The 27,345-nt window shown below is 53.9% G+C and overlaps 10 protein-coding genes across 10 annotated transcripts; 4 read left to right on the forward strand and 6 right to left on the reverse strand.

Moving 5' to 3' along the window:
- Nucleotides 1–170: 170 nt before the first annotated feature.
- A1O7_00657 (uncharacterized protein) lies at nucleotides 171–1,232 on the forward strand (the record flags this gene model as incomplete). Its single annotated transcript, XM_007754698.1, has 1 exon — nucleotides 171–1,232. The coding sequence occupies one exon, from the start codon at nucleotides 171–173 to the stop codon at nucleotides 1,230–1,232; it is 1,062 nt and encodes a 353-aa protein (XP_007752888.1).
- A 42-nt stretch (nucleotides 1,233–1,274) lies between these two features.
- Nucleotides 1,275–2,060, reverse strand: A1O7_00658 (uncharacterized protein; the record flags this gene model as incomplete). The annotated part of the gene is made up of 1 exon (XM_007754699.1): nucleotides 1,275–2,060. One exon carries the CDS (start codon nucleotides 2,058–2,060, stop codon nucleotides 1,275–1,277), a length of 786 nt encoding a protein of 261 aa, XP_007752889.1.
- Nucleotides 2,061–3,103: 1,043 nt separating this feature from the next.
- Nucleotides 3,104–4,576, forward strand: A1O7_00659 (uncharacterized protein; the record flags this gene model as incomplete). The annotated part of the gene is made up of 1 exon (XM_007754700.1): nucleotides 3,104–4,576. The coding sequence occupies one exon, from the start codon at nucleotides 3,104–3,106 to the stop codon at nucleotides 4,574–4,576; it is 1,473 nt and encodes a 490-aa protein (XP_007752890.1).
- A 3,373-nt stretch (nucleotides 4,577–7,949) lies between these two features.
- Nucleotides 7,950–10,234, reverse strand: A1O7_00660 (uncharacterized protein; the record flags this gene model as incomplete). Its single annotated transcript, XM_007754701.1, has 6 exons — nucleotides 7,950–8,503; nucleotides 8,565–8,710; nucleotides 8,759–8,941; nucleotides 8,985–9,033; nucleotides 9,081–10,020; nucleotides 10,070–10,234. The coding sequence occupies 6 exons, from the start codon at nucleotides 10,232–10,234 to the stop codon at nucleotides 7,950–7,952; spliced, it is 2,037 nt and encodes a 678-aa protein (XP_007752891.1).
- A 1,513-nt stretch (nucleotides 10,235–11,747) lies between these two features.
- Nucleotides 11,748–12,156, forward strand: A1O7_00661 (uncharacterized protein; the record flags this gene model as incomplete). The annotated part of the gene is made up of 2 exons (XM_007754702.1): nucleotides 11,748–11,854; nucleotides 11,922–12,156. The coding sequence occupies 2 exons, from the start codon at nucleotides 11,748–11,750 to the stop codon at nucleotides 12,154–12,156; spliced, it is 342 nt and encodes a 113-aa protein (XP_007752892.1).
- Nucleotides 12,157–12,594: 438 nt separating this feature from the next.
- On the reverse strand, nucleotides 12,595–15,067 carry A1O7_00662 (uncharacterized protein; the record flags this gene model as incomplete). Its single annotated transcript, XM_007754703.1, has 2 exons — nucleotides 12,595–14,395; nucleotides 14,457–15,067. The coding sequence occupies 2 exons, from the start codon at nucleotides 15,065–15,067 to the stop codon at nucleotides 12,595–12,597; spliced, it is 2,412 nt and encodes an 803-aa protein (XP_007752893.1).
- An 837-nt stretch (nucleotides 15,068–15,904) lies between these two features.
- On the forward strand, nucleotides 15,905–18,400 carry A1O7_00663 (uncharacterized protein; the record flags this gene model as incomplete). Its single annotated transcript, XM_007754704.1, has 2 exons — nucleotides 15,905–18,169; nucleotides 18,254–18,400. 2 exons carry the CDS (start codon nucleotides 15,905–15,907, stop codon nucleotides 18,398–18,400), a joined length of 2,412 nt encoding a protein of 803 aa, XP_007752894.1.
- A 2,704-nt stretch (nucleotides 18,401–21,104) lies between these two features.
- A1O7_00664 (uncharacterized protein) lies at nucleotides 21,105–22,349 on the reverse strand (the record flags this gene model as incomplete). The annotated part of the gene is made up of 1 exon (XM_007754705.1): nucleotides 21,105–22,349. The coding sequence occupies one exon, from the start codon at nucleotides 22,347–22,349 to the stop codon at nucleotides 21,105–21,107; it is 1,245 nt and encodes a 414-aa protein (XP_007752895.1).
- A 1,227-nt stretch (nucleotides 22,350–23,576) lies between these two features.
- On the reverse strand, nucleotides 23,577–25,526 carry A1O7_00665 (uncharacterized protein; the record flags this gene model as incomplete). Its single annotated transcript, XM_007754706.1, has 1 exon — nucleotides 23,577–25,526. The coding sequence occupies one exon, from the start codon at nucleotides 25,524–25,526 to the stop codon at nucleotides 23,577–23,579; it is 1,950 nt and encodes a 649-aa protein (XP_007752896.1).
- Nucleotides 25,527–26,330: 804 nt separating this feature from the next.
- Nucleotides 26,331–27,212, reverse strand: A1O7_00666 (uncharacterized protein; the record flags this gene model as incomplete). The annotated part of the gene is made up of 2 exons (XM_007754707.1): nucleotides 26,331–27,059; nucleotides 27,111–27,212. 2 exons carry the CDS (start codon nucleotides 27,210–27,212, stop codon nucleotides 26,331–26,333), a joined length of 831 nt encoding a protein of 276 aa, XP_007752897.1.
- Nucleotides 27,213–27,345: the final 133 nt, after the last annotated feature.

Genomic DNA, 27,345 nt, shown 5'->3' on the forward strand with positions numbered 1-27,345 from the left:
GCGGTGCAAAGGCGCACCAATCCTATGGCTTCGGCCACGCGTGAATACGGCGGTGGTGGGAGTCATCATGATCTGTAGAGCGAAGGCGGCCACGATACGGTTATAAATTGCAGGTAGGAGTGAAAGATACGAAAGCCATTGCAGCACACTATCCCGGTATACACACCACCATGGCGACTACTGTCCTTCCGGTGCCGAGCGTCGACCATGCTTTCGAGAAAATTGAGCCGCTCGTAACCGCTCTGGCGACTCCCGCTCGCTTCGATGCCGCAGAGCACCTGTGCTTCGAGCCACCCAAGAGCGTTATTACCCTCAAGGAGTTGCTGTTGTCGGAAAGTAATGCCATTTCACCAGTTGCCATTACCGAGCCATTCCCGCTGTTCACACTCGAGGGCGTCAAGCAGATTCGGGCCGACCTCTTTCGCAAAGAAATCGTGAACAAACATGGCGACCGAACCAAAAGAAACTGCTACAAGATGCGCGGGTACTCCAAAGACACGCCTTTCGTCGATGCTGCCTGGCGCAGCCCCGAGGTCCTCAAGGCCTGCTCCACCGCCGCCGGGGTCGACCTGGAGGTAGTCTTCGACTACGAGATCGCGCACATCAATGTACAGGTGGATGCGCTTGAAGATGGAATGTCCTTGGATCAGGCCCTGCCGCCGGCGATGCCTCCCCGCCAGGCATTGTCCACTCCACCCGCTGCGGTTGACCAGTCCGAAGAGCTTGCCTCGGTTGGGCGATGGCACACCGACTCATACCCGTGGGTCTGTGTGTGCATGCTTTCAGATCCGTCCAACATGGTGGGAGGCGAGACCGGGCTGCGGAAGGGTGACGGCACGATCGCCAAGATCCGAGGACCACAGGTTGGCTGGGCTGTGATGATGCAAGGAGGGTGCATTGAACATATCGCCTTGCGCGCTGTCGGCACCGGTGAGCGTGTGACCATGGTGACTTCCTTCCGGCCTCGGGATCCCAGTCTGAAGGATGTCAGCAACCTGGGAAACGTCAAGAAAAGCAGCCATTGGGATCAACTCTTCAAACAATGGTCGACCTACCGACTTGAGGTGCTCGAAAAGCGATCCAAATTGCTTAGGGAGCGGATTACCAATGGCGGACTTTCAGGAGCCGAGATTGCAAAGCTGATGGCTGAGTGGAACGAGGAGCAGTTCGCGTACATGAAGCATACCGCCGTGGAAATGGTTGGCCCTGGGAATGAAGGATCTCAAGACTAGACGTCAATAACCCGGGCAGCTCACCTCTGCACAAGATGGAATTCAGCCTATCGACTCTCTGGACGCCCTAAGTTTCGCCGAAGCTGCTTCTGCCAGAATCCCTGCATCACCACCAGCTAGCATGATAAAACTGAACCCCATCTTGACTAGTCGAGGGACTGATTCTTGGGTGCCCAGAATGCCAATCGCTTTCCCAAACTTCTTGCCCATTTCCAGTACTCTCTGCAAGGCTGCTATATATGCATCTTCGTCTCCTCCCGAACCTTCGAAGCCGAGTGAATGCCTGAGATCAACGGGCCCGATGAAAATCCCATCTACTCCTTGCGCTCCCACAATTTCCTCTGCATTCTCCACCGCCTCCACTGATTCAATCATAGGCATGATGGCAACTATTGGCGCCGTCTTTCGCTTGTATTCCGCCATGTCCATAGAGCCGGCCATGTCTGCGAAAGGCGCGCGAAAAGGCCCGAAGCTTCGTTGTCCTGCGGGCGGATACAGCGCCCGCTTGAGAATGGCGTCCACTTCCTCCTTGTTGTTCACCATGGGCACAATAATGCCGCTGGCGCCGCTATCGAGGGCCCATTTGATCCACTCCACGCCGTGAGACGGGATCCGCACAATCGGACAGCAGCTCCCTGCAGAGGCCGTAACTGTAGAATGCACCATTGACGTCATCTCTTGTGCTGAGAGCGGCGAATGCTCCATGTCGATCATCAACCAGTCGAAACCACATCTCGCGAGAATTTGGGCGCTGTAGGGATCGTTGAAACTGATAAACGTACCGAGAAGGCACGATTTGCTCTGGAGTGCGCTGCGGAAGGAAGTCATCTTCCATCGATGAGTGCCTCACCGGGGTTCCCACGGCAGGCATTGCTCAGATTTATACAGCCGTGCTTCTAACCCAGAGAAAGGGCACACGCTTCACAGCACAGTGCCCAGTATCTACACATTTCAAGCACTTCCTCCCCGCATGCTTGTGCGAGGTTGGCGGGCAAGGCTCAGTCGATAGACGATGCGGAGATCTGCGGCATTGGATGTCCACGGCGACAAGGTGGAAGCTGAGAACCCGACCATAAAATGTGCCCCGAGCCCTAAGGGATTACAACCGGCCATGACGCCCCTGGGACCCAGTAGAACAGCACAATAGGATACCGTACCCTTTTTGACCTTGAACCCTTTTCCCTTGACCTCCTCACCAGGTAAAGGTGCAGAGAGACACTATTACCAATGCCATCTAGCCGCTTTCAGCTAAGATTTCCTGCTCCGCTATCGTGCGACTTTCTCATCCTCCTCTCTATCTTCGTTGGTGTGACTCGCACCCTTGATGATGTGCGTGTCGGTGTCGGCGTCAGATGGACATCTCGACTCGTCAAGAGGGACCCAGACCCTTTCGGTCCCGCCGTGATCGCCCATGCGATGCGTGTCGCGGGAGGAAGATCGCGTGTCGCATTGAATCGTCCCCGCCGTGTGCCTTCTGTGCGACTCGCGGTTGGACCTGCACGTTTGAAAATGGACCGAAGAATAAGAGACGGAAGGTGCACCCTTTCTCTCAATCTCTGGCAGAAGGCCATCACCCATCAGAGATAGAGGGTTTCGCGTCATTTTCTCACACGTGGGAGGATTTCGCCTCCGCACCCTTCGACGGCGACATCCTCGAGAGCCTTGAGCTCGCAGAGGATGAGCGTCCTACATCGCAGAACCCGGTCGAGCATGTACAAACGCGCTCGGACGGCCGCCCAGTAAGCGACAGTCCACAGCACAGCCGCCTGCAGAGTCTACGTCCAGTCCGCGGAGGGCCGCAATCTCTGGACACGAGCCGCCTTCGGCGTGCTCAGGTGCCGCCTGACACGGGACATCTAAACCGACATGTCATGCTGTCTTTGATGGACCCAAGACATCACTTGGAAGTATCACATATTCAACTAGAGCGGGCACGACCGGCACACGAAGCCCATGCTCCTGACGAGGTGGTGCCTGTTCTTATGGTCAGAGAGCATCCGGCCTTTCTGGCCAATGGTGCGGCGTCAACTTCGCAGCCTGTCGCGCGGTGGCAAGACGTGGGGGAGCTGCTCTCGGAGAAGCAACGTCACGAGTTGGTGCAGTTGTTCTTTCATTTTGTCCAGCCTGCCTTTCCAGTCTTGTCTGGAGCCGGGGCCGAAGCCGACAGCGACAGTCACAGTCACAACGAGTGTGACCTCAGCACGGCCTCGCTATCTCTATCAGCTTGCATCTATGCGACCGCGCTGCCTTTCTCGATCCACAATGATTACCTGAATGCCACGCTGACTGATGCCAATGGCAAGCGCGAACAGCTGTACTCGATGGCCGTCGCAGCCATCCTCGCCGAAGCCAACGCGCCTACCCTCGAAACACTTCAGGCATGCTTGCTCTTGCTGCAGAAAGGGCCCACAGTCCAGCACCAAGGCCTGACGCCGACATATTCCGCCTTCTCATCAATGACCGTCACGATTGCCAAATCTCTGGGTTTGCAGTATGACTGCACCAATTGGAGTATACCCCTGGCAGAGAAGCAGTTGCGCCAGCGTTTATGGTGGGCCACGTTCGTCATGGAGGTCTGGGTCAGCATTGACACGCCGGGAGGGCGATCTATCTGTTCGGACGACTACGATGTGCCGCTCCTCCGTGGTGGCGACGTCGCCAACGTGGACCACAGACAGGAGATGCCAGAGCACACGCACTTCATCTGCCTTGTCGAAACGTCCCACCTGCTATCGCAGATTTGCAGCACGTACTACACGGTCCGCGCGGCGAAGGAAACGGCGTCCGACCTCTTCAAGTCGCTCGAATTCGCCAAACCGCTTCGCTCGGCTCTCAACGAGTGCAAGCAGAAGTTGAAGGTCATCATGCCGCTCGATGGAAGCGGACAGCCCGGTGCCAGTGGCTCCGTGCATCTGGCCGCCTGCGTTACATCCATCATTTTGTTCCGCGCTCTCCTACGGCCCATCCAAGGGGGCACATCTACCGGACCACTGTTGAGGGAAAGCCAAATGTCGGCCGCAGCAGCGGTCGTGACGGGCTCGATAAACTGCGCGAGAGAGGCTGTCGAGCTTCTAGAGACCATGGTCTCCATGGTTGGACCGTGGAGCGAATTCTGGCACTCTTGGTCTCAGGGAAACTTTGCCATTGTCAGTACCTTCTTGTTCCAGCTGATGGTGATGTTGATGAGCAGTTCGGAAGACAGCACCAAAGCAGAGGTTGCCGATCTAATTGCTCGCTGGAAGAAGGCCATAAGGATTGGTGCTGGAAGCGGCGGCTGGGGAAGCTCGTTGATGAGCATGGCATTGAGTAGACTGGATTCGTTACTCAGCCATGCGGCGGGCTGAAACTGGCGCAAGCCTGGACGAACAGTGCGACCGAGACAGCGAACTCGACATACAGCCTTCGTCTGCCGCGAGAAGCGGACTTCCCGTGGGGAGTCTTCATCTGCATTGAGAAGCTAAGGTGCTGGGCGAGCGGATAGAGCCTTCATCCACAGTAATGGCCCAAGACGGTGTCATCCCCTAAATCCTTATTCCAGACAGTGTCCAGGCAGGGATTTCGCGTCCTTGCACCTAACGATGCTCACTGCACGGCAGCCAATTAATCCAGTGCTTCCGGTAGAGCATGTCTGGCCTGCGGACTATTGTCTGAAACTGTCCAACGGGCCTTCAGTGCAAATGCTCGTTAAGCTCGGCAATCGCAACCGCCAGAATTCGCCTTTAACATTACAGCATAATGGCATCGCCATGGCCCGTGGAATCAAGATCAATCGGCAGTCGAAAGAAGCCATGCAAAACATGGATGCTACGAGCTGGGACCCGGATCCACGATCGTTAGAGTCGCACATGGAGGAAGCGGTCGAACGGATCGAGGCGCACCTCCTTGTCCACTTCGTTCACACGGCACGTACTTGATCTGCCTCTGATGCTCGAATGCCTAGGCAAAAGTGACAAGGGCATGTGTGACTTCTCTCACCCGCGGCCGCGAGGGGATCTCCACGCCAGGCACTCATCGCGTACGAATACCTCCGCGTAGGCTTTGCAACTCGACCCACATCTCTGCACGATGCTCGACTTTCAGGCCTTCGCGATGTCGGTAGTCCTAGCCCTAGCCCTACTTTGCGAAACCAGATGCGACGTGGTGGCAAGCGGAGAAAAGGATCCCGAGCAGAAGCAGAACCAAGGTTTTTGGAAGTCCATCATCGAAGTGACGGACATCCTCCGAAGAGCGGCAAAGAATAGCCGGCACAACCCCGTGGCTAACCAGGCTGTCGCGGTCCTTGAGCTGCTCTTGCGCGCCCGAGTGCACGAGGACGGCGTACGTAACGAGCGCGGTCAGTGTACCGTCAAGATCGTGGTTCGCTGTTCCGGAGAAATCACTGTTATGCCACGCGCGAACCGAAACGGCTGGCTGTGCCTCTGCGTGGCTTCCTCCGCCGAAGGTAGACACAAGCGCTCCACTTCCCACCGAGACTTTGCTAGTATCTGAAAGGCGAGCCGCCGGGTCCGGTCCCTCCGTCTTCGATATCCATACGCCGCCTCTGGTAGTGCCCGACAGCGCAGGTGTACATACAGATTTATCCGACGGGAACTGGAATGTCCTCGCGAAGAAACGTGGTTGCAGAAGTCGACGAGTACGCGGCTGGGCATTAGTGCGAGGTGCTGTAATCGATGTGCCCGACAACAGGGTGACATAGAGGACGGGGCGTCAGTGCGAAAGTATCCAATACGGCCGACAGCAGGGTGAGATACAGTAGATGCCCTCGTCGCAAAAGACATCATATGTCTCTTTGCTCTTTGCAGTCTCGATGACCTCGTGCGCGCGGTGGAGGGGGGATTATCATATCAGCAGACATTATTCGGCGGTCAGGATTCATCCCTCAGCACTCTCAAGTGCCACGAAAGTCGATCAATCAACCGATCAATCAATTCGTGTTCGTCAATCGCTACATAGTCGTGTACGTGCTTGTGCGTGTGCGCGTGCGTGTGGCCCCCATGTCCACGCCGAGCTTTGAGCCTTGGGCCTCGCACTTGGTCCTTCAACCATGCCATGCACGCCATGCCACGCCATACCATGACATATCACGAAATGTGCGTCTCGCCGCGTGACTATCTGCTCTCGGACGGTAGTGGTGGTGGTGGTAGTGTTGGTGATGATGGAACGCACGCAGCCGACCTTCTCAGGTGCAGCCATCGCTCTCCCTCTCCGTCTCCATCTCCCGCTGGCGCATCCTCTCCCTCTCCCTCTCCCTCGCTTCAGCCTCCTTCCTCCGTCCTGCAGCCCACTTCTTCTCCTCATCCGCACACCCGGCGCACAAGGACAGGTAATGATCCCGCCAGGGCTCCACTCGGAGGACGCCGACCTCGCACATCGCCCCCATGCGGATGCCGTCGCCCTTGACCTTTGCGCCGGATTGGGAGCGGAGTTGGGTTTCGCGGGTGAGTTTCGAGGTTGCGCATTCGGTGAGGAAGTCTGCGTGGGCATGTGAGTGAGTGACTGGGTGAGTGAGTGAGTGAGTGAGTGAGTGAGATGGGTGTGTTAGTGTCGGTGTAGGCTGAATGGCTTTTGACGAGTTGACTGGTCAACGGGATTGACCAGGTAAGATGGCATGGATGGGAGATGTGGATGGGATAGAATATGGCTTCACCGGCCATAGATGGCGGCGTGGGTGCATGTAGAGTTCTTGTGGGCGGGCATGTACACGGCAAGGCGAAGTGAGAGAAAGGGCGAGGGAAGGGCAAGGACAGGGACGCCGGAAAGCAGAGAAGGGCGCACGAGTTACCCTTCTGGATCCCGAACTGCACGCCACACGTGCGGCAGTGGAGGCGGGCTGGTTGGGAGATGCACATTGTAGGCTAACCTGTAGGATATGGGGGTTGTCGGGCGTGGTTGTAAGGTAGTGAGAGTTGGGTGACCTGGAGGTACCTAGTCAGAGCGGTCTGTTTCTGATGATTCGAATGGTATGACGAGCTTGGAAACGGCAGGTGATTGTCAATGTGACTGTGGGCGGAGATGAAGGCAAAGTTGATATTCGTCTAATAGGTTGCTGGCTGACCGTGGTTTGACATTCGTGCTTGCGCTCAGCTTGTGTTCTGTTTCGTGGCTGTTTTTTTCGTCTTGGTCGGGATATTTCGAGATATTAGTAGTAGCTTGAGAAGTGCAAAATCCAGGGTGGTGACACTTTGTGACATGACCTCTCTTCAACATGGTGAAAACAGTGGTCGTTGGTAATATCACGATCAAGGGGAGAGAGAAGAGAATCGTGATTAGAGAAGGTGATTTTGTTTACTGGGCGTAATGAATTTGGTGATCGTAGCTCAAGGTCAATGGCAAAGGGATGTGAAACGAGACGACATGAAGGCCTACTAACACTAGTATGACTGGACTCACAAGGTGCTTGGTGATCAATCTCATGTCATTCACTGCATTTCACTTACCTCTCATCCGTTATGCCTGCTCGGTTTGAATTCATGTGCGCCTAATGGTGGCGGGAAAGAGAGTCAAGCGAAAACAACAAGAGTCGAAAGATTGATCGTCACCGTGCTCCGCGCTCAACTAATGTCGCTATCTTGTTCCTCATCTTTGCGGCGCAGACCTGTGTCAAGCATCACACTTCCGATCGTCTCTCAAAAGTTCTTCCCGGTAAATCGACTCTGGACAGAACCGAACCTGTACGGTTATTGTCAGCAGCATAATCAACAGGACTTTTCAGCAAACTCACCCCTGAGGACACTGTCTACCCAGCGCAACACTTCCACTACGCATGTAGCAGACCCTCGCCTCAGCACATGCGTTGCTCGTACAGTTTGGAGTCTTGACACTCATCTTGCCTTGATACGTGTTTTGCAAGCTCACCAGGGTATGATTCGTAGCCATGGCCTCGGTGACCTTTTGCCAATATGTTGCATTCAAGGGCGCATTTGCAGGCCATCCAATCTGGTATGCGTCGCGGGTAGAGTACTCGAACTTCCACACAGGACCGGTCTCTGAGGCGTTGATAGTCTGAAAGGCACTGACGTTGGCGTAGTATGTGAAGGCGTTGTAGACGGAGAAATCGCCTGTGTCGACCTCGTACATACGGTAGCCCGAATTGAGATTCGTCAGTGGCGTAACACTTGGACCCATCCAGCCAACATTGACGGCATGGGCAGCATCCTGGGTGGTGCCATTGTTGCTGTAGTAGATAAAGGACTGGTCTTCATGAGTATGACCAAAGAACACGCCAGCAATAACATGTGGCGAGAACCGGGCAACGATCTGGTAGAAGAGATCTGGGTATGTGGTTAGCAAGACACTCGAATATCTCGAAGAGGCCATCTTGGATTTGCTTACCCGTAGGATTGGGAAGAGGATTTGACCCGTCCCAACCTGAAAGAACATGACCAATGAGCCAAACTCGTTCTCCCTTGCTCTCAGCGTCTAGTAGTTCTTGCGCTACAAACTTGAAGGCGCCACTGTTGTCCGGGTTTGTGGTGTTGCTGTTGTCACGTTAGACGAGTTCTGGTGGGTTGGCATGCTTTGCTTACATGTAATTCAAAAGGTTTGACCGATACCAGAAGTCGGTGTTAAAGGTAATGATACGCAGCTTCGGATACTTGGGGTGATTGATGCTGTAACCTCCATAGTGCGTTCGAGCCTCTTGTGCAGCCTCTGGTGTGATCCAGTTGTTCTGCTGCCAGAGGGATGCAACGTGATTCCAGTTCCACGATCTGCCAAGATTAGCCGGGTCGCAAAACAGCGTGAGCGACTCACTGCTGCTGGCCCAGAGGCCCTGGTAAGCTATGTGGCGAGTTAATCCCGTCTGCCGAAAGATCAGCACAGTCCCGTTCGTTCAACTTTTGCTCTTACCAGGATTCGTGTCGTGGTTGCCAAGCACAGGGAATATCGGCCCAGATGGGATAAACGACTTGATCATGTGGTAGATCGCCACCTCGGCATACTCGGTGTAATTGTTCGACAGCTCGTTCTGAGATTCATGCGAGACAAGATCACCAGTGTAGATACCCCAGGCAAATTGGTCGCTGTCGCTCTTGTTGTTCGACGTAGTGCCAGTAAGTGGGCCAATGGATTCCAGCGCAGACGTCAGCAGGAAATAAGGACTGTCACATTTGAACGCTCCATACAGGGGAGATGGGATCTCCAGCTGACCGGAAGCGCTTTTGGGGTTATTGGAGCGGCAGCATAACCCACTAGTGCAGTTGGCCTCAGAGCCTACATCGTACCTGGGATCAATGTGGAAGTCGCTGAGATGGACGACCTTGACTCGGTTGCCACTTGGTTTCGGCACCGTAACGTTGCTCGGCTTGGGTCCGAAATATGCTGTCGTGTTCGATGGAAGAGTATATGGTCGAGGGCAAAAGTTACTGCTGACATAGTTGCACAGATACTGGCCGTCAGATCCAGAAACGTTCGCAAAGGCCAGAACTTGAGCATAGATGGCGCCATAGTTTTCTGCATCGTAGGACTCGTGGCAGCTCGTGTTAGACCCGAAATCGCTGCTTATGCACAGTTGGAGCAGCAATTCAGGGACCAAGGTAGGCACCCGTTGCGCTACATATTGGCCAACCTCCAAAGCCGATATACACTTCGTACAGTTGGTTGCATTGGTGGCCAAGATGGCATTGAACTGGCTGATAGCATCGGTGACGATCGCACTTCCGTTCGTGACTGTGAACAACGGCGTCGGAAAGAAGATTGGATCTTCACTCTCCTCGGGAATATTGGTTTGATTTGTTAGTTCCAACGGAAACGTGTAGTTCAAGGCCGGGTCGAACACAATGGGTTGTGGCTACCGATGTTAGTGTCGTCTTTAAAAGTCCCATGGCAGTTGACCTTACTTCTTGCGTTGGGGAAGGTGGTATATAGTACGCAGGAAAGAGGCTGGTTGGGAAGCCGGCAGGCACAGTGTAAGCTAATAGCTGAGAACTGGAGGTTCGGGCATGAGCATATTGGCAAGAGAGCAAGGCCAGTGCCGGGAGAAGGGAGCAGGAGCTGCAATACATGGTGGGCAAAAGGTACAAAACCAAGACTGAAGTCTACCCACCGTATCTCACAAAGGAGCGCATGAAGAAGGTCGTGAGATGCTCAACCATTTATTGGGTGTTTGGATTGCGGTAGAGCTTGATCCAAGTTGGCTCGCGATCGAAGCATGATGCTCTTGAAGCTTCCTGTTGGTGGGTTATGCTGTTCGAGGCCAATGACGGTGATGATGGAATGCGAAAAGCACCGCCAAGCTGCATGGGCGGCGATGTTGCGTTAGTGGCTGCCAAGGCCACCAATTGTAGCGAGGCTGGAGTAACACGTGCTTAGCTAGTCCAGAAGCATTCCCTCATAGGCAGCTCGACAACTTTGGAGCTGACGAGGTAGGCATTATTGCATAGGCGAGACGGAGACCAGTAACTGCCACGTGCATGGCCATGAATCATCCAACAGCTCGCGGGCCGTTCGCGAAAACTGGCAATATCGGTAGCCGATGGCTCGGTGAATACCCATGCCACCTGGGGCACAGTGCATCGGTATAGGCAGGTCATTGGCGAGCCTTGCATACACCTGCTCACCTTATGTCCCTAAGTTTTTCACCACTTTGGTAATGGTCTCTTTGTATTGCTTCATTCCTCTTTCCAGCTCCCGTATCCCTGGTCCCGTCCTGCCGAGGTGATATACTGTTCCTGGCACCAGTGTTTCCTCTGGCCCTCTTCCCAGTGACGTTGCGGCTAGCAAGAACATAGTGGAGTTCCTTCGACAAGTCGGAAGTAAGCATGGTCGGAAAGATCTCGTTCACCACCAGACAGCGTGAGGTCCTTCTTGCAGAGGTCTTTTGATGACGACGCAGCATTAGAACCACCTTGGTACCAGTTTCTTGGCTCCTCACGACAATATTTCCGTCGCGCAGTGTCGGGTTCGACGTGCCTCATCTGGATGCCTGTGGCATATCAGCAGAGCTAATGAGAAACTACCTTGCTCAAGAGTTGGAATGGCGGAGTCAGCACAAGAAAAGAGATTGGTGTCCTCCGTAGTCCGTTGCGCAGCGCAGGATGCATGTTTCCATATTTGATCGACGGGAGGATATGGCATAACTCCAGATAGCGGCAACTCGAACTGGAAGGGTCAGGTAGGCAGGGCCGTCTCAGAATACCCATGGAATCGGAACATGTCGACAAGCGTGGGATCTTCGGCATGTAAATAGTATGAGATCCGTAGCGAGATGAGTTAGTCTCACGACATTTATCTCGCGTGCTTGGATGAGCCGCTCTGGCTCTTCGCCATGTCTTCCACTGTGGTGAGATACGTTGTTTGTGAACGTCTGAACAGCTCAGGGTCAGCGAACTCCAAATAGTTCAGATGACCGTCATTTGAATATTTGCCCCATGACCGACCTTCATCTTGAACGGGATCGTTGAGCGCAACCCTCAGAGTGCCTACATAGCTGGACTTTGGTGCGCCCAACTGATCAGCAGCGAAGGTCAACAGCAGCGCTCGGCCTGAAGCTGAAGGCCGTCGACAAACCTTACTACCATGGCGCAGTTCCGATCAAAGAAGCTCGACCTGGGCTGTTTCATCAATCCCAAAATTATCCGTGATCACACCAAGCGGAAGACATTCGAACAGTTTGAACCACAACGGTATATATCCCCGTCCTATCCCGCATTACTTTATTGCGACAGATTCTGATGCCCAAATGATGTTTAGACAAGCGCTCCGATATCTCATCCGCAACACCTCACTCCCCGACTGGGTCCGTACGAAAGCGCAGTTCGAACTGAGGAACATGCACTGCTACACGAGGCCAACGCAGATCAAGAACCGCTGTATAATGGGTGGTCTGGCAAGAGGTGTATTACGAAAGTTTAGGATGGCCAGGTTTCAGTTCCGAATGAACGCTTTGGACGGCACCATACCAGGCGTCAAGAAAGCCAGTTGGTGAAAGACTTGTACAAAAGTGTCAGAGAAGAGTATATCATGCATCTGCACGGCGTTACGCTTGTGTTACCATGGGAGGAAATCAGCGTGGATCATGGAGGACGTGTTCAAAATATGGAATGGCCAGACCCTCTGGCAACCCGTGAGGTATTACATGCATTAGGTCCCAGTGATGCTCCGTTCTCCATCGAACGAGCAGAAGACAAGGAAATATTTCAGCCCAGTGACCACCAGATCAGAGCTGATAACGGAACGCGCTACTTCACCAATCCATCGCCATAACAGGTTCCGTGTTGCCTGTCTTTGTCGTGTCGTTAACATATGCATGTGTCTCATTGACTGATTTCGTGTTCCCTCGGCAGCCTATCAAACCACACTTGGTGCTGTTAGCCCTTGTTTCGAATTGTGAACTTGTCAGAAGCAGTGCGGAAACCTCACCAGCCTAATAAAGACGAACCCTCGGCTCCTCGTGGTCGACGCTCGGATCCAGGTTCAATCTCTCAATCATTGCGACAACACTGTTATCTTGAGCGTGTTGAGGAGACGCCTCAGGAGACGAGGCCATGATTGCGGCTTCGAAAGAGTCAAGATGTTGCTTGCGCGTCTTGTCGTCAGGTGTCGTTGGCCTGCCAGGGTCTGGAAGTGGCGTGACATGCCATTCCGATCCAGTGTTCCAAGCATCATTCTCTCTCAATGTCTCTAGTTTATTCTCTGCACCGTGGTCTTCTTCATGCTGGTTCTTGTCGCTCTTGATTCTTGCCTGGATCAACATTGCAACCCAGGCTTCGAGAGTATACCGCGCATCATTTCCACCATTGTGTGGGAAGTAGCATGGAAGGCCGAGGTCTGACATGATAGAAGAGAGGCTGCGATTCTGGGTCTCTTCTTTAAACACACGATAGAGCGGTGCAGTGTCCATAGAATCGATGATAGAAGCAAGAACCTTGGATTTTCCCTCACCATTGGCCATCATGTCCATAGCCGGAATAGGATAAGTCGCGCGGGACGGGGTGAAGATTTTCGACCCCAGATCTCTTAGATACTGGACGTCGGCACGAATATCGTGTCCCACCAGGACGATGTTGCGTTCTTGAGGTCCTTGCTGAAGACTCTCCGGGTCTGACTTTTCTGCCCCGGTAGGCTCGACAGCCTGAGTGTCGGCTTCTGTGTTCTCAATGCCCTTCAGCACATTGGCAATAGCTGCTCTGCTTGCGGCATCTTGCTCAGCATTGGTCGGTCCAATGTAAACCCCTCCAAAATCGTTCGACACTCTTCTTTGTGTGTTGTTCTCCTTTGCCAGCTTGGCTGGCTCGACAGTCCATTGGTCATCTAGACTATCGTGCTTGAACTGTACAGAGAATGGCCATTCAAAGCAGCTGTCAACGATGGCCACAGCTTCCTTGAGGTCAACCAACTCAGATTGGCCAAATTGGAACGCATCTGGATGGCCGGCGCAGAAGTCTCTGTTGACAAGATGCTCCCTGCCACTGATGCGGAAGTGACGCGAACGAATTTCATTGAGCCAGTTTTTGCCGTTAGGGCCAGGGGGAAGACCGACCAAGTCGAGAGTGTCAAGAGTGCTGATGCCGATCTCGGTGATGAGATTGTGTGCTCTCTCATACGACTCAACGTCGATTGCAATGATTACGGGCTCCTTCTCGAAAGGCAGTGGAGCTGGTTCGTTGAGATTGAGCCGGTTGAGCACGAAATGGGCTCTCTTGAGCTGTTCGTGACGGAACTTCTCCTGCTCTTCCCACGACATGGCAGGATCTGGGTGTTGGATTTGACCTGTCTTACGACGCAAGCCCAGGTAGCGTTGAGCTCTTCTGAGCTGGACGTACCAATCCTTGATACTGAGCAAGCGGTCATCTTCCCTCCTGCTTTTGTCTACGCCGCTTTTGTTCTTGCCCTTTGCTGAGATGGCCGTTTGACACATGTCCTTGAAATCCTCAAAGGCCTGTTTGATGGTAACTGGAGCATCATCCGGACATTCTCCATGGTTCATGGGAACAGCAGGAACATTGTTCTGTAGGTTGTTGACATCGTCTCTCGAGTTTGACTTGCCCAAAAATATGGGTTGAGGAGTCCCATCATCGAAGAATGTAAGGGTGAACGGAAATTTTGGCACTGACACTGGTACTTTGAAGGTCTGCCCAATCTCAGTGACTAGCTGCTGAAACTGGGCATAAGGTACGAGATAGATTGGCTTGATACTTAAAGAGAACGGAGGATGAAGGTAATACCTGGCTCAAATTAGCTATCAGTTGCCCTATGACGGATCTGATTATTATATGAATGACTCACAGATCCCAGTTTCGGGAGTAGAATTTATTGGAGGCAAAGAAGTGTCGAGACACACGGTCGTTGGTGTCGCTCATGTACTTGTAAGGGAACTTGGCCGCAAGAGTGAACTGGCAAAAGTGTCCAATAACTGGATTTCCATGGACATCTGCTGTCGGGAGGTGGACATCGTCGGAGTCGGGCTCGCTTACTGGGTCGGCAGAGGTGTGCTTCGTCGATTTGCCCCTTGCGAGATACTCAATCCGGCCTTTGGGCTTAACGATGGCATCCTCAGAATGGCCAACACTATCGGGCTCAGGCATGTTTCGTCGCTTTGACTTCACATTTTTGGTAGGCGCTTTCATTGACGGCTTCTTCTTAAAAGCACAGATGTAGTCATCTTCGTCGGAACTGGTAAGGATGTCTATTGCTTGTTGAGCTTCCTCCTTCTGAGGTGGTTTGACTTGTCTAGGGTATTCGGCAGTGGAGCCGACTCTGAACTGTGTTTCTTCTTTGGCTTCCTTCTCCGCAAGCTCCTTCTCGGAGAAGTGGAGTTGACCAGCTGGCGGAGCGGGCGGCAGAGGTGACTTTGCAAACAGTCGATCCAGCCGAGTTTGGGGGTTAGTAGTAGCCATCTTGCACAACAGATTCTTCTGTGCGGAAAGAAGTGTGAACCGCCAGTAACGGAGGCTTCGTGGGACTGGAGTGGTGAAACTTGGCAGAGAGAACTGAAGAAAGAAACTCGCCGTCTCAGGTGGAATTTCACTGGTTCGATGTAATTCGCATGAGTATGGAAGTTGCAATACGAACCAAACAGAAAGGCAAAGAAAGAAGGTACGTGAAGTGACAGAATTTGTATTGTTGGTGAAGATGGCACGTGAGGCAGAAGTGATGGTAGGTTGAGGTAAACGATCAAAGCATGCAAACTGCGGTCAGCTTCGGCTCAGCTGTACGTGTAGGAACCGGCATTACAGTCTTGACCCAGCTGCTTCCTGTAGTGGGGAAGTGGCCCAGTAGCAGCTCCAAGACTTGCCAGTGAGGAGGTTGTTACGAACAATATGAGGTAAAGGATGTGTTTAACAAACAGTCAGAAGATGGGCGAAGTACCATTGAAGGCAGAGTGGAGCTTGAAGCCCCGCACGTGACAGTTTCTGCCACTTCCCACCGCCTTTGCCGCGACCACAAATCGATGTGACATGCGCGGTCGTTCGACTGCGACTGCGACTGCGCCTGCGCTTGAGCAGGAACAGGTGGGATGTAGACGACAGCAGAGAAGCAGCGCCCGACTCTCTTCATTCTTAAAGGACTACGCAGCCTGATACTACTCCGCTTTCAACATTACAGGCTCTTCCTCTTCGCTCATCGAAGACCTATCGCGAGGCAATAGATTCGGTGCTTGAGATTGCTCACTCTGATCCCTCCGATGCGCCGCCGACCACAACGACCTACTACAGTCGGCCTCCATGGTCACCATGGCGGAGATAGTCAGCGAGCGAGCTGCGGATCCGGATGCGCAGGCTGCCGTGACCGATTTTCTGGACTACACTGAATATCTTCCCTCCGACCTTATACGGTCCCTTACCCTGATTTGCGGCCTAGACGACGCGTATCAAAGTCATTCTCTCGCGGTGGACGACCTCACCAAGCTTTATGGTACTCTACCGTCTCTTGAACCAGGCTTGCGTCCGAATCCACAAGAACTCCGCACTCAAATATCGGCTCGATTGGACCAGGCTCTTAACGCGCGAGAGTCAGCCCACGCAGAGGCCCGGCGCCTATATGACGTCGCCGAACGACATCAGAACAGACTGAAGAGCATCATCGCCAAGTTAAATGCTATACCTAAGCCTCCTTTGCGAGATCCTACTCCTCCACCCGTACCCTCGTCGCAGGTCAAGCGTTCGAGGAGCGGCAGAAAGATTGAGACCACCACCAGACTCACACTACATCCCCCTCGTAGCAATGCGGTGGCTTCCGCAATACTTAAGAAACCTCGAAGTCGCCGAGTGACGGTGCCTGGAGAAGTCATGCCACCTTACGACCCGGACTCGCCGATCGCAAGTACAGAGGTGTCGGACTGGGGATCTCCGCCGCCTTCTCCACCACGACCAGTCCTCAAGCTTAAACAGCCAAAGCCGCCGCCGCCTGCATCCGTGAAGTCTCTCAAGCAGAAGCCTGTACCTTCCGAAGCCAAACCCCGCCCAACTCGAGATGAGACGGAAACATATCGCAAACCAACTCCTCCGCCGGAGGAGGCTGAGATCGGGAGCAAATACAAACCGTGGACGCACTTGACCGAGTTCGAGATGTACAAACTTCGCAAGAAGATGAAGAAAAACCATACCTGGGAGCCCAGCGATGTCATGATCAGGCGCGAGTTGGCGGACCGCGGGAGGGGTTGGGAGAACTACTACCGAGCAAAGGCAGAAGCCGAAAAGAACGGTGCCAAGTTCATCGATCTCGATAGCGCCGAAAAGGTCTTTCCCAAGGCCGAGATGAGCGAGAAGGGAGAGAAGCTGGCCCAAATCGAGAGCGACAAAGAGTCAGACACTTTGGAAGTGGTGAACAAGACCGAAGATGCGACTATCCCAGCGCGGCTGACGGACAACGTCGAGAAACCGGAGCCTGCCGGACCTGTGGTAACCCCTGCTTCCAAACCCAAGGCACCAAAGAGGAGTGAGAAGAAGGAGAAGAAGCAGCCTGAGCCGGTACTTTCGCAAGCCGCGCTTGCAGCCCAGGAGGCTGAACTCGCAGCTCGACGCCTTGGGGACATTGGTTCCAAGTTCCGTACCTTGTTCGCCTCGCCCTTGTCTGCGCTGGCGTCTTTCAGTCGAAGCGCTAGTACTCCGACGGCCATTCGCCCAGCTAACTCGGCGAAGAAAGGCACTGAAAAAGCCTCAAAAAAGAGAAAGGCCGAAGACACGCCAATTGCCTCGCTCTCGCCATCCGCAGAGCCTGAGAATGCAAAGAAGAAGCAGAAGGTTGCGCCGAAGCCATCGCCTCTTGCGGTCAGTCCTGTTCCCGCTGCGCCATCCACATCGCCAGCTGCAACGAGCAGTGAGCCACCTCCCTCCACAATCGCACCCAGCGCAGGAACCATCAAGATTCCCTTGAAGCTCAACTTGACCGCGACGTCGGCAAGTGCTGTAGCTCCTGTTACTGCCGTAAGTAAGGCTCCTACTCCCGCACCTACGATGCGAGCGGTCAGCGTACAGCGAACTTCTGTCGCGCCGAAGCCCTCGGCGTCCCCTCCCGTATCTGCGACGCCACCAGTATCGGCAACGACTTCACGTCCGCCTTCGCGTCGCTCCGCAGCTGCGTCCGTGGAACCACAACCCGCCACCACACGTTCTAGCCGGCGCGCATCAATGACCCCATCGCTGGCTGGAGGTCAGAAGACACCTGCCGCGGAAGCCCAATCTCAAGGACCGAGTCCTAAATCTATATTCAGCGCCATTCCTACGGCAGCAAGTCGGCGCAGCAAGCGTGACGCGCCAGGCATGGTAATGCAGTCGAGTCAGGATGGCGGGGCTGCTGTTAGTGTCAGCAAGAGGAAAACCAAGCCCGCCAAGAAGGTCTCGAGTACAGCAGCGCTGGCATCCGCCGCGGCACAGATGCCCCAGATTAGGATCGACGTCGATGGGCGTCAGGAGTGGGTGGACCCGGACGAAGAGCGGTATTGCGTTTGCGGGGATGTTAGTTGGGGGGAGATGATCTGTTGTGAATTGGATGAGAAGGTATGTTTCTTCCACGCATTCTCGCCTGACCTTTTTGTTAGGACGGTCTGCTCGGTAGTGAGTATTGTTTGACATGGATTCTAGTGCGACTTCGGCCAATGGTTCCACATGGAATGCGTGTCACTGCACGAACTACCCCCACGAACGGTGAAGTGGTACTGTCCTGGAGATCGAAAGAAACTCCGCAGGGGCGAAATGACGAATGGGTTGGTTGGAAGGGGCATCAAGTAGGAATTGACATGGACTTCAGGTGGTGTGTATTCTTTCAAGCCGCATTTCCTAGGCCCAGCAGATACGGGAAGGCGGACTGTGTAAGATGGCACACTATAGTGCATAGGATGTGTTGCAGAGGCCGAGCGAGGTGACAGACTTGCTGAACCGGACAGCGCAGACCGCGCGTCTTCCTCTGTTCATAGCACCGACATGATTATAGGCTCCGGCTGTGAGACCTATGCCTTGGTGGGGGTAGCCACGCATCTACCACGGTCCTCGGATGAGCTGTCCTCATTGTTGCGAGCTGGGTGTTTCTTCTCACATTCTCGTGGGGTCTGAGGTCGACGCAAGGGATTAGTGAACACAGACCCTACATCCATCCACCTACAGCAGTAAGCACCGTCAATACAGTACCACGCGTACAATACTGGAACCATTCAGCCTGAATCTTAGCCCACCAGGGCCGGTGCATAGCCGAAAGTGGTTCAAGTGGATCTCCCTCCACGATACGGCGCACGCAATGCAGAGGACACGAGACGCCGGACAGGCAGGGTACTGTATCTATCAAAGCACCAGCCTTCGAATCTGTAATTCAGTTCTACATGATTGGCTATTTGCTACGCCGTGAAAATAATACGGCGGATGGTGGCGCCGGTTGTGCTCGTTAGCCCATCGAGCCCACGCCTGACGCGCACCTGACACGATGGTCAAATCATTCCTCCTTCGCAACTCAGACTCTGCACAAGCTCATCCAAATCACGGACATAGCGATGAACGGGACAGCGGCCATGAAAACGCCGACTCGCTGTTGATGCGTGGACTCATGAGATGCTCCTCGACAACAGACGCGGTTCCCTTCGAGGCAGCCAATACATGATGTTGGCCACACTACAGAATCTAGTCATCCTCGCCAGCTGAGTTCGTCCGTGAGCATGTCACCACAAGTTGCACTTGGCTCGTTAGTTTTTGTCGAACGAAGAAAATGCTCGGGTTGTACTGGTGAGTCCTCACCCTGGTAGATGGCAGAACCTTGAAAATCGGACCACCACATACATTGACGAGAGACTTTGCAGCTCCCAAGGTACGACTGTAAGATATAGGCGTGGCGTCTGTGATCAATGTCATTGTCTCTTATCAGCATGCGTGACACAGCAGATGGGTGACCGAATCTTCGAGAACCACTTGAAACAATGAACCCGGGAGAATGTGAAACTGTGCACAGCATGGAAGTTGTGACAGAAGACGGCAAATCGGTTTGACAGTGCCACTTTCATGGTTGCCCTCTCAAGGCTGTGTATCCTCACTCACGCCGATAGCTCGCGATGCTGTGTTGGAGATGGCTCTCCCGATGACTCTTCCCTTCACTCACCGCTTCACAGGGAGGAATGAATTGACCGCATACTCATGACTATATCTACCCAGTTTGTCGCGAAGTTGTGTCCCTAATTGTCCCAATTCCTCCTTGCAAGCTCTATTGCAAAGGAGACATCGAGGACAGTCACACTGCTGTTGTCACAGATCGCCAGCAACTGGGCGTGTTCCTCGTCACCTCTGGCGCCGCAACGAATCCTCACTGTCGTTCGCTACTGCCGTCTCGACGTCACTAGCTGTTCTCAAACAAATCTTCAGTGAGAGAAAGTGCAAACGACGTGATGGAGAACGGCTATAAAGGCGGGTCCACGGCCGCTACTTTCAAGCCTCCCTCTCTGTCTCCATACCAGAACTCTCAGACACGAAACACGACATCCACCGCAAAGCAACCATACGATAAATACGTCGTCCTTCCAAGCAAGCCCACAATCCAAGTATCTCAGTATACACCATCTGTCACCCCACGACGCAAAATGGGTAAATGCTCTTATTGCGGAAACGACTCGAGCACGTATTCGTGCAACTGCGCATCGGAGTATGCGAGCACCTCGAGCTTCGACAAGAGCCCCACCTCACTGAATGATCCGAAGCCAGAGCTGGGCTCGGGTTCTTCTAGCTACACTGGCGTTGGTGGATCCACATATACCTCGACCCAATCCACCGACTACGTTGGCAAGCCAAGCAACTCCTCCGGCTACGGAAGTCGCAAATGAGCTAGCACAGCTGAATTGGCGTTGAGTGACCGTCCTCGGCGGCGGAGCTGTTCAGATGCGCGAGTAGCATGGCTCGATATCGTCACGAAAACGACGTGAACCAGAAGATACCTGTCAGTTGGTTTCGGCAGTTGTTACGAGTAACAGACGAGCTCAGTGCTGAATGATTTGAGCTCTGCAGCCCAGCATCATGAACGGAGACCTCACATGGACTATCCTAGTTGAAGGACATGCATGTGCTGTACCAAGCAGAGACCGTGGAAGGGTTGACGACAACCAACTTCAGAGACTACTGTCGCTTTCAGAGCAAGTAGTCACCATAGAACTAGATCACTACAACACCGGGTTCTGAGCTAAACTTAACATGTTACTCCATGTCTGTAACTCCATGTCTGTTACTCCATGTCTGTATATCTCGTTGCACCACTAAGAAGGAAGCAAAACAACAACTACGGCGCTTGCGTAGACAGCAGTTCTTCGGATCGACGACGCGAAGAAAGTAGAGCCACGCAAAACAACGCTTTTGTTCTATTACCGATTGATCTTCCCTCTGAACATTTTGTTCATCCACAACCATGCGCAATCATAGTGCAGAGGCACCCAGCACATGCCTTTGTGGCCCTTTGGGCCCGTGTCTCTCACCTCTCCTTCCAACCCTCCCCCTCAGTTTTATAGAACAAGACATTCGGCGCGGTCTTGACCTTCAAAATACTCATACCGGCCTTGGCCAGCTTGGGCGCGCCCCTCGCGATCTTCTCGACATCCTCCTTCGTCACGACCTTCAGCCCAGCCTTCCAATCGTCGCCCTCCTCCTCGGCCCGATCCGGCACGCCCACGAGTTCCAGGCTCTCCAACTCGGCCGCCACGCCACCCTGGTCCAACCCGCTAGCGAGTTTCTCGACCCACCCATCCTCGAGCAGCACGCTCACGGTCAAGTCGGCGAGACCCGGGCGCGCGCCCCCGGCACAAGCATACACGACGTGCCCGACCTCGGCGGGCCTCAACGACCACATGGCCAAGTTGAGGATTTTCAGGTCCTTGAGCTCGCCCCCGTGACTGAGGGTTTCGAAGCGTTTCCTCGCGGCGGAGGGCGCCCGCCCGTCGCACGCAAAGGGGAGGACACCCTCGTTCAATTTCCCCAGGGGTTTGTCCTTGCCCTCCTCGTCGGCCTCGGCCTCCTGCAGCTCGTCCCGCCGCTGGGGGACAAAGTCAAACGACGCGCCGACCATGCCCTTGACGACCAGGCTCGACAAATCCTCGCCCTGCACGCGGGCCAGGAAGTCCGAGTCCTCGTGCCCGCGGAACGTGTACGACACGTCGACCAGCTTAAACCCCTGAGTGGGTTCAAGGGAGGCGTGCTTCTCGAGCTCCGCCCCCACGGCCGTGAAAAAGCCAGGTCGCGCGAACGAGTCGATGACGTGCAACTCCTTCAGGTTCGGGGCCACGAGGGAGAAGAACTTCTCGGCGTCGCGCCGCGAGTGCTCGTCCAGGCCGTCGATCAGGCAGCTGAAGAACGTGACGCTGCGGATGTTGGGCAGGGAGCGCGCGAGGCGCGTCAGGAAGGGCGGTGTGCCGGGGAACCCGAGGCCGAAGAGCTCAAAGGTGAGGTGCGTGATGGATTGCGGGAGCTCGTCTAGCGGTGGCTGCGTGATGATGGCGTCTGGCGGTGTCTGCACCATGGATTGGTATTCGTCGAGCTTGATGTCCGCCGTGAGTGTGAGTTCCCTTAACCGCGAGGCTTGGGGAGGGAACGCCGGCAGTTGGAACGACTTTAGCGGGATCTGCGCCGCGAGCGGGTAGGAGCCTGGGTCTTGAGCCTCAGCTGGAACTGCTGCAGCTGCAGCAGCGTCTGTGGACGCAGCGCCGTTGGCCACTGCTGCCATCTTGGGGGATGGTGGATACCGTGGTGGAACGGTCGTCTTGTGGTTGGGAGGGTGTTCGTGTGAGAGCAGTAGCAGAAGACAGATAGATCTTGGTAACTTGGAACCAGGTCTGGAGCAACCGCCTTGCAGCGAAAAGCAGAGGTTTCGTATCGTCGTTCTTACCGTAGCCCGTGAGTCAACCAGGCCTTTGAAGATTGGTTAACCGCTACTCTTACTATACACAGTCAGGTATGCAGAGTCAAGTTCTGAGAGAAAGTGATCTTAACATCGATAGAGAGCTCAAGGAATTTCTGTATGGAAGTATGTGAGTATGTAATCTCCGCTCGAATCCTTTCCCTCGTTTCTTTTGCACTGCCCGTTCTTCGATTCGGCGACCTTCCACCACCATCTCCACGGTACATGATTGCTGATGGAATGCCTGCCGCTCTGCTTGGGTTCTTACTCGTAGCTCGTAACCAGCTTACCCCTCAAAAAGGGGAGACGGGTGTCCCGCACATAGTGGCCCGCTGGTGCCGCCCATGGCGCTCGGCGCGGGGAAAAGGTGGGCAGGGGTTGATGTGCTTGGTCGCGAGGATGGCTCGGTCGACGATCATCCGGAGATAGCTCGTAACGAGGAAAATGGGGATGTGTGGCACGGATGTGGACCTGGATGTGGATGGCCACATTAAGACGAGCGGCGGAGAAGCGGGAAGAATGGTGGGAGTTTGGGAGCGTGTTTACAGCGTTACAATACCCCGTAGAGAGGGATAGTACGTGTCATCTTCTTCGGCATGATCAAGGCCGAGAATGACTGACGGCCATGTCATGATGGATTAGAAAACTAGAAGAACGGCTGCCAACGTCTCTTGCAGGCCGTCATTTTGATTGTTCTGATTCTCATGGTCACGTCTCCACCTGTAACTCTGTGCTATGGAAAGCAGGTTTGGTTACATCAGGACAATGTTGACACATCAGGTCGTAGCTCATCAATCATTCCTTCTTCAAAAGCAAGGCCTCTTCCTCATCCACCACTGCAGATTGCAGAACATCCCGGACCGCAGGCAAGGCGACGAAAGTAATCCAATGGGAGGATGTCGCTCAGACCCCTAGTGATACATGCATAACGAGCGTGAATTGTGGTAACGGCTCTGGCCGTAGATCATATCCAGGTTTATCATGCCGAGTCGTCAGGAATACTCAATCCTCCGCCATGACACTCCGTGGAAAGGCGAGCCCGGTAGGTCGCACTTAGGAAAGATCGAGTTCAACATAGGCAGACTTGTGCGCGTACCCAGACTCAGGGGACGCCGCGTCCTGGCCGGTATGCTCAGTCCAGGTGATCAGGATCTTCGAGCCACCGTTGGTGATGTCGTCGTCGCCGAAATAACCTGCATGCATGCCGCCGGCGTAGATGTATCCCTCGATGGGGGCCTCAATCTGGGCCAAGACTTTCTCGGCGGACCACTTGGCTTTGACAATGTTATCCACGTCACAGTCTTGGTCATCAGCATCCAGATCAAGAGGCAGATGGCGATAGTAGAATGTGTTGTCTGCAAGAGTATTTAGGTAGATCATGAGGAAGCTCCGGATGGCTGGAACATACACGACATCCAAGTCCTGAACCTGCATGTCCAGCATGACAGCATTCGAAGACGAAGACGGCATGTCTTCTGTATAGGAGTCACCATTCCAGTACTCATATGTCGACAAGTCCGTGAAGCCATTTGGAACCGTTCTTGCGACGAGAACACCATTATCACCCTTGCCGAAGAGATAGATATGCCCGTCGTTGCCGCCCTTTCCAGCAGGACCCCACGAGCGGATGCCGCCCAGAGTGCCAAAAGTGACTTGATCTTGATTGTACAGCTGTGGGACAACGCGTTCGGCGGTTGGACCGTAGGTAGGGTCCACCGATACCAGAAGGATGGTGTTTCCAATGTCGTTGAAAACTGCTGCCTGATTGCTCATGTCGACGACATCGTATACTAGGGCAGGATAAAGTAGGGCATGAGAGGCATTGAAAGGTATGACTGAGGATTCCGGCCACACTGCATATCGGTATCCTCTGCCGGAGAGGTCGATGTTGAAGGATTCCTCTCCAGTGGTCATGGGAGCAAAGCCTCGCATTCTGCCGACATCATCCTGCCACTCACCAAGATTGTCGACAAGCTCGAGGGGTTCGCCGTAGAGAGCTTTCATCCCGTCGTCCGTGGCGACAGAGCTAGATACGAAACCGACCATGCCTTGATCTTCGGAGAAACTTGCAGTGTCGCAGAAGACGAAAATATGTGTTTCATTGATCGTACCTCCTTTTCCACCATCACGAGACATGCGTGGCGCGGCTTTCATGTTTGACAGTGTTACACCACTTGGCAACTGACCTTCAGTCCAAGAGCCGGTGTCATCGGCAATGGGATACTTGGTGATGAGGTCGGGGTTAAGGCCAGGAACAAGGAGACTGCTTGCCAGCTTCTGGGGAGTGGCAGGTACATGACTGACGTACTGGTTGGTAGGCTTGTTTGTGGAGCTGCCCAGGATTTTCAAGTTTCCTACGTTGACTTCGGAGTAGGTCTTTCGCAGATTTGAACGAGGGGTCGGCAGTGAAGAAGATGTTGATGGCAAAGCACGTGACGCCGTAGAGGGCATGATGGTCGCACCTACGAGGTGGATTGTCGCCGAGCTAGGGTCGTGCAAGGAAGACTTCAGGTAACAATCATCGGCGCCGTTGGTGCGATCTGGGGCGAAGACAAAGCCAGCGCAGCTGGTGCCTGCCATGGCTTTCTCGTTGTAGGTCTCGCATTGCCCCAAACACTCATCGAAGGAGCCCGCAAGAATGAAGGGATAGATGTGCTGAGCCGGGAAGTCGATGTCGCAGATCATGGTATACTTTGTGCCATTGGGGAGCGCAGTGACGAAAGTGGTGCCGTTCGCAGCATCGCAAGGTAGACTTGAGGGTAGCAGAGTAGGATTGGCGCAATGCACTCCGGTACATGGGGAGACTGGGCCAGCCGAGACTGAGCTCGCTTTTGCTTTGGCGGGAATGGGATATTTGGTGGTGTGTGTTGGTTCGTACCGGCTTGCGAGAAGATGACGAAAATGATTGAAACTGTAAGGGTGGGCTGTCGCGAGGTTGATGAATGACAGAAAGACGAGAGAATGGACCAGCATCATGCTGAAAGCAATGGGGAAGGAGCGCATAGTGACGACCGATGCTGTCTTTCTGTCAATCACAAGTCCTTCAAGACGATGTTGGACTTACCCTTGCAGCGAAGCATCAGGTTGGGCGACCGATCCAGCCGGTTCGAGATTTTTCAAGGAGTGACTGTACGCAGTGAATGGCTGTTCGTCAGCCTGCGCTTTGAGAAGGAGTGGTGAGTGGGTGTCCAAAAGAAATGTTGTTGTTTTGGTCACCGAGAAGGAAAGTGGAAGGCAGAGAGGGCAAGTTCCAAAACACCAGGAGACTGTTTGTTTACAAGGTCCGGCAGAATCCATCTAGGTAGACACTAGCACTGCCTTTACCGCATCAAAGCGAGACTCTGTATGTAACCGGCGAGTGGAGCGGAATAGCAGCAGTCCGAGTACACATTACTTGGTGGTCGAGGCTCAGTCTCTGGGCATATCCTAGTGTCATCAAAACTCCCTATTCATTCGTTTCATTTCGTGTGAAGCCCCGTGTCCGACTCCAAAAGGCCTCCAAGCATTAGCTCATCATAGCGTCCATGGCTTCGTGGATATCTCTAGTTCAGGCGTCGAATCACACGAGGCTTTGGTTGGATGTGGCCAGCACCTGGAAGAAGAGGTATCGTTTCAACTGTCACTGGCATTGCCACTGCCGTATCGGTTTCCAGGTCACTTCATCATCATCCTGCTGGCTCCTCGGTTGCGGGCTGTCCTCATGTTCGGCGTGCCCGTGACAGACTGTGTCAAACTCAATATCTGTGCAACCTTAGGAACTCGCCCCCGCAACTCTAGGTTGGCTGTATGGTGACGCAGCAGACGAATTCATTCGGCCTTCTTTGCAAGTTCCCGCACGTTTGACGAGGGTGTCGCATTCTTCTCTAAATCAGCAGCCCATAACGCCGCGCCCACCGTGTTCGTGAATGCGAAAAGGAGGTTGGCGAAGGGGATCATCTCCAGCACGAATGCCACCACCCCGAATGCAGTATATCCTCCACGATGATACTCAATGTGTGCCTCCCTCTTTGACTTGCTCCATTCTTTCAGTTGGAAGTATCTCGTATGCGCTGCTGGTCCAGCTCGCTTTCCCTGTAGTGCAATGAAGATGGCCGTGCCCACTATCGGGATGAAATTTAGCGGCAGGTAGAGCACGTAACGAATGATCGCATTGGGCGTGAACTTTGCGAACGGTCTCTTGACCAATTTCCCCAGTCGCGCAATATTGTCCCCTCCAGCTCTGATCTGTCTGCCTCCCTCAACCAGGTTCGTACATTCCCGAGAGAGTAGTGTACCGTCGAAAGTGTCAACTAAGGCATCCTCTATCAGGAATGTCCTCGAAAAGAGATTGATGAGGGTCGAACTCTCGCTGAGTGTGAGCAAGGCCGCCGAGATTGCTGCAACTGGACCGGAAGTGAACGCCATGATGGCAACTTGAGGAACATAGGCAATGAGGAACATGAAGGTGGTGACGCCAATGCTCAGGGTCAAGGTCGGTGCCAGCTTCGCAGTCAACGGTTTCCAGAGGTCTTTGTGAGACAGAAAGTAGAAAATTCCCTACATTTGTATCAGAATGTCCGTGTCTCTGACCAGGGAAGGACGGCATACCTTGAGGGGATAGAGGTATGCTCGAGATCTGACAGCCTCTTGGGTCATGGTTTTGACTCGATCCGCCTCTTCGGCTGCAACTTGCTTGACACGGTCCGCCATTTCGTCTTGCAGCTAATATGAGTATCGCTTGTGAGATGATTCTGAAAAACCACCAGTGTGCGCAAAATGATGTTGAAAACAACTCTCAGAAGTCACCCAGAAGCTGCGATTGCTGCCAATGATGTCATTCTCA

Source organism: Cladophialophora yegresii, assembly GCF_000585515.1.
Source record: "Cladophialophora yegresii CBS 114405 chromosome Unknown aczIN-supercont1.1, whole genome shotgun sequence".
Taxonomy (NCBI): Eukaryota; Fungi; Ascomycota; class Eurotiomycetes; order Chaetothyriales; family Herpotrichiellaceae; genus Cladophialophora; species Cladophialophora yegresii.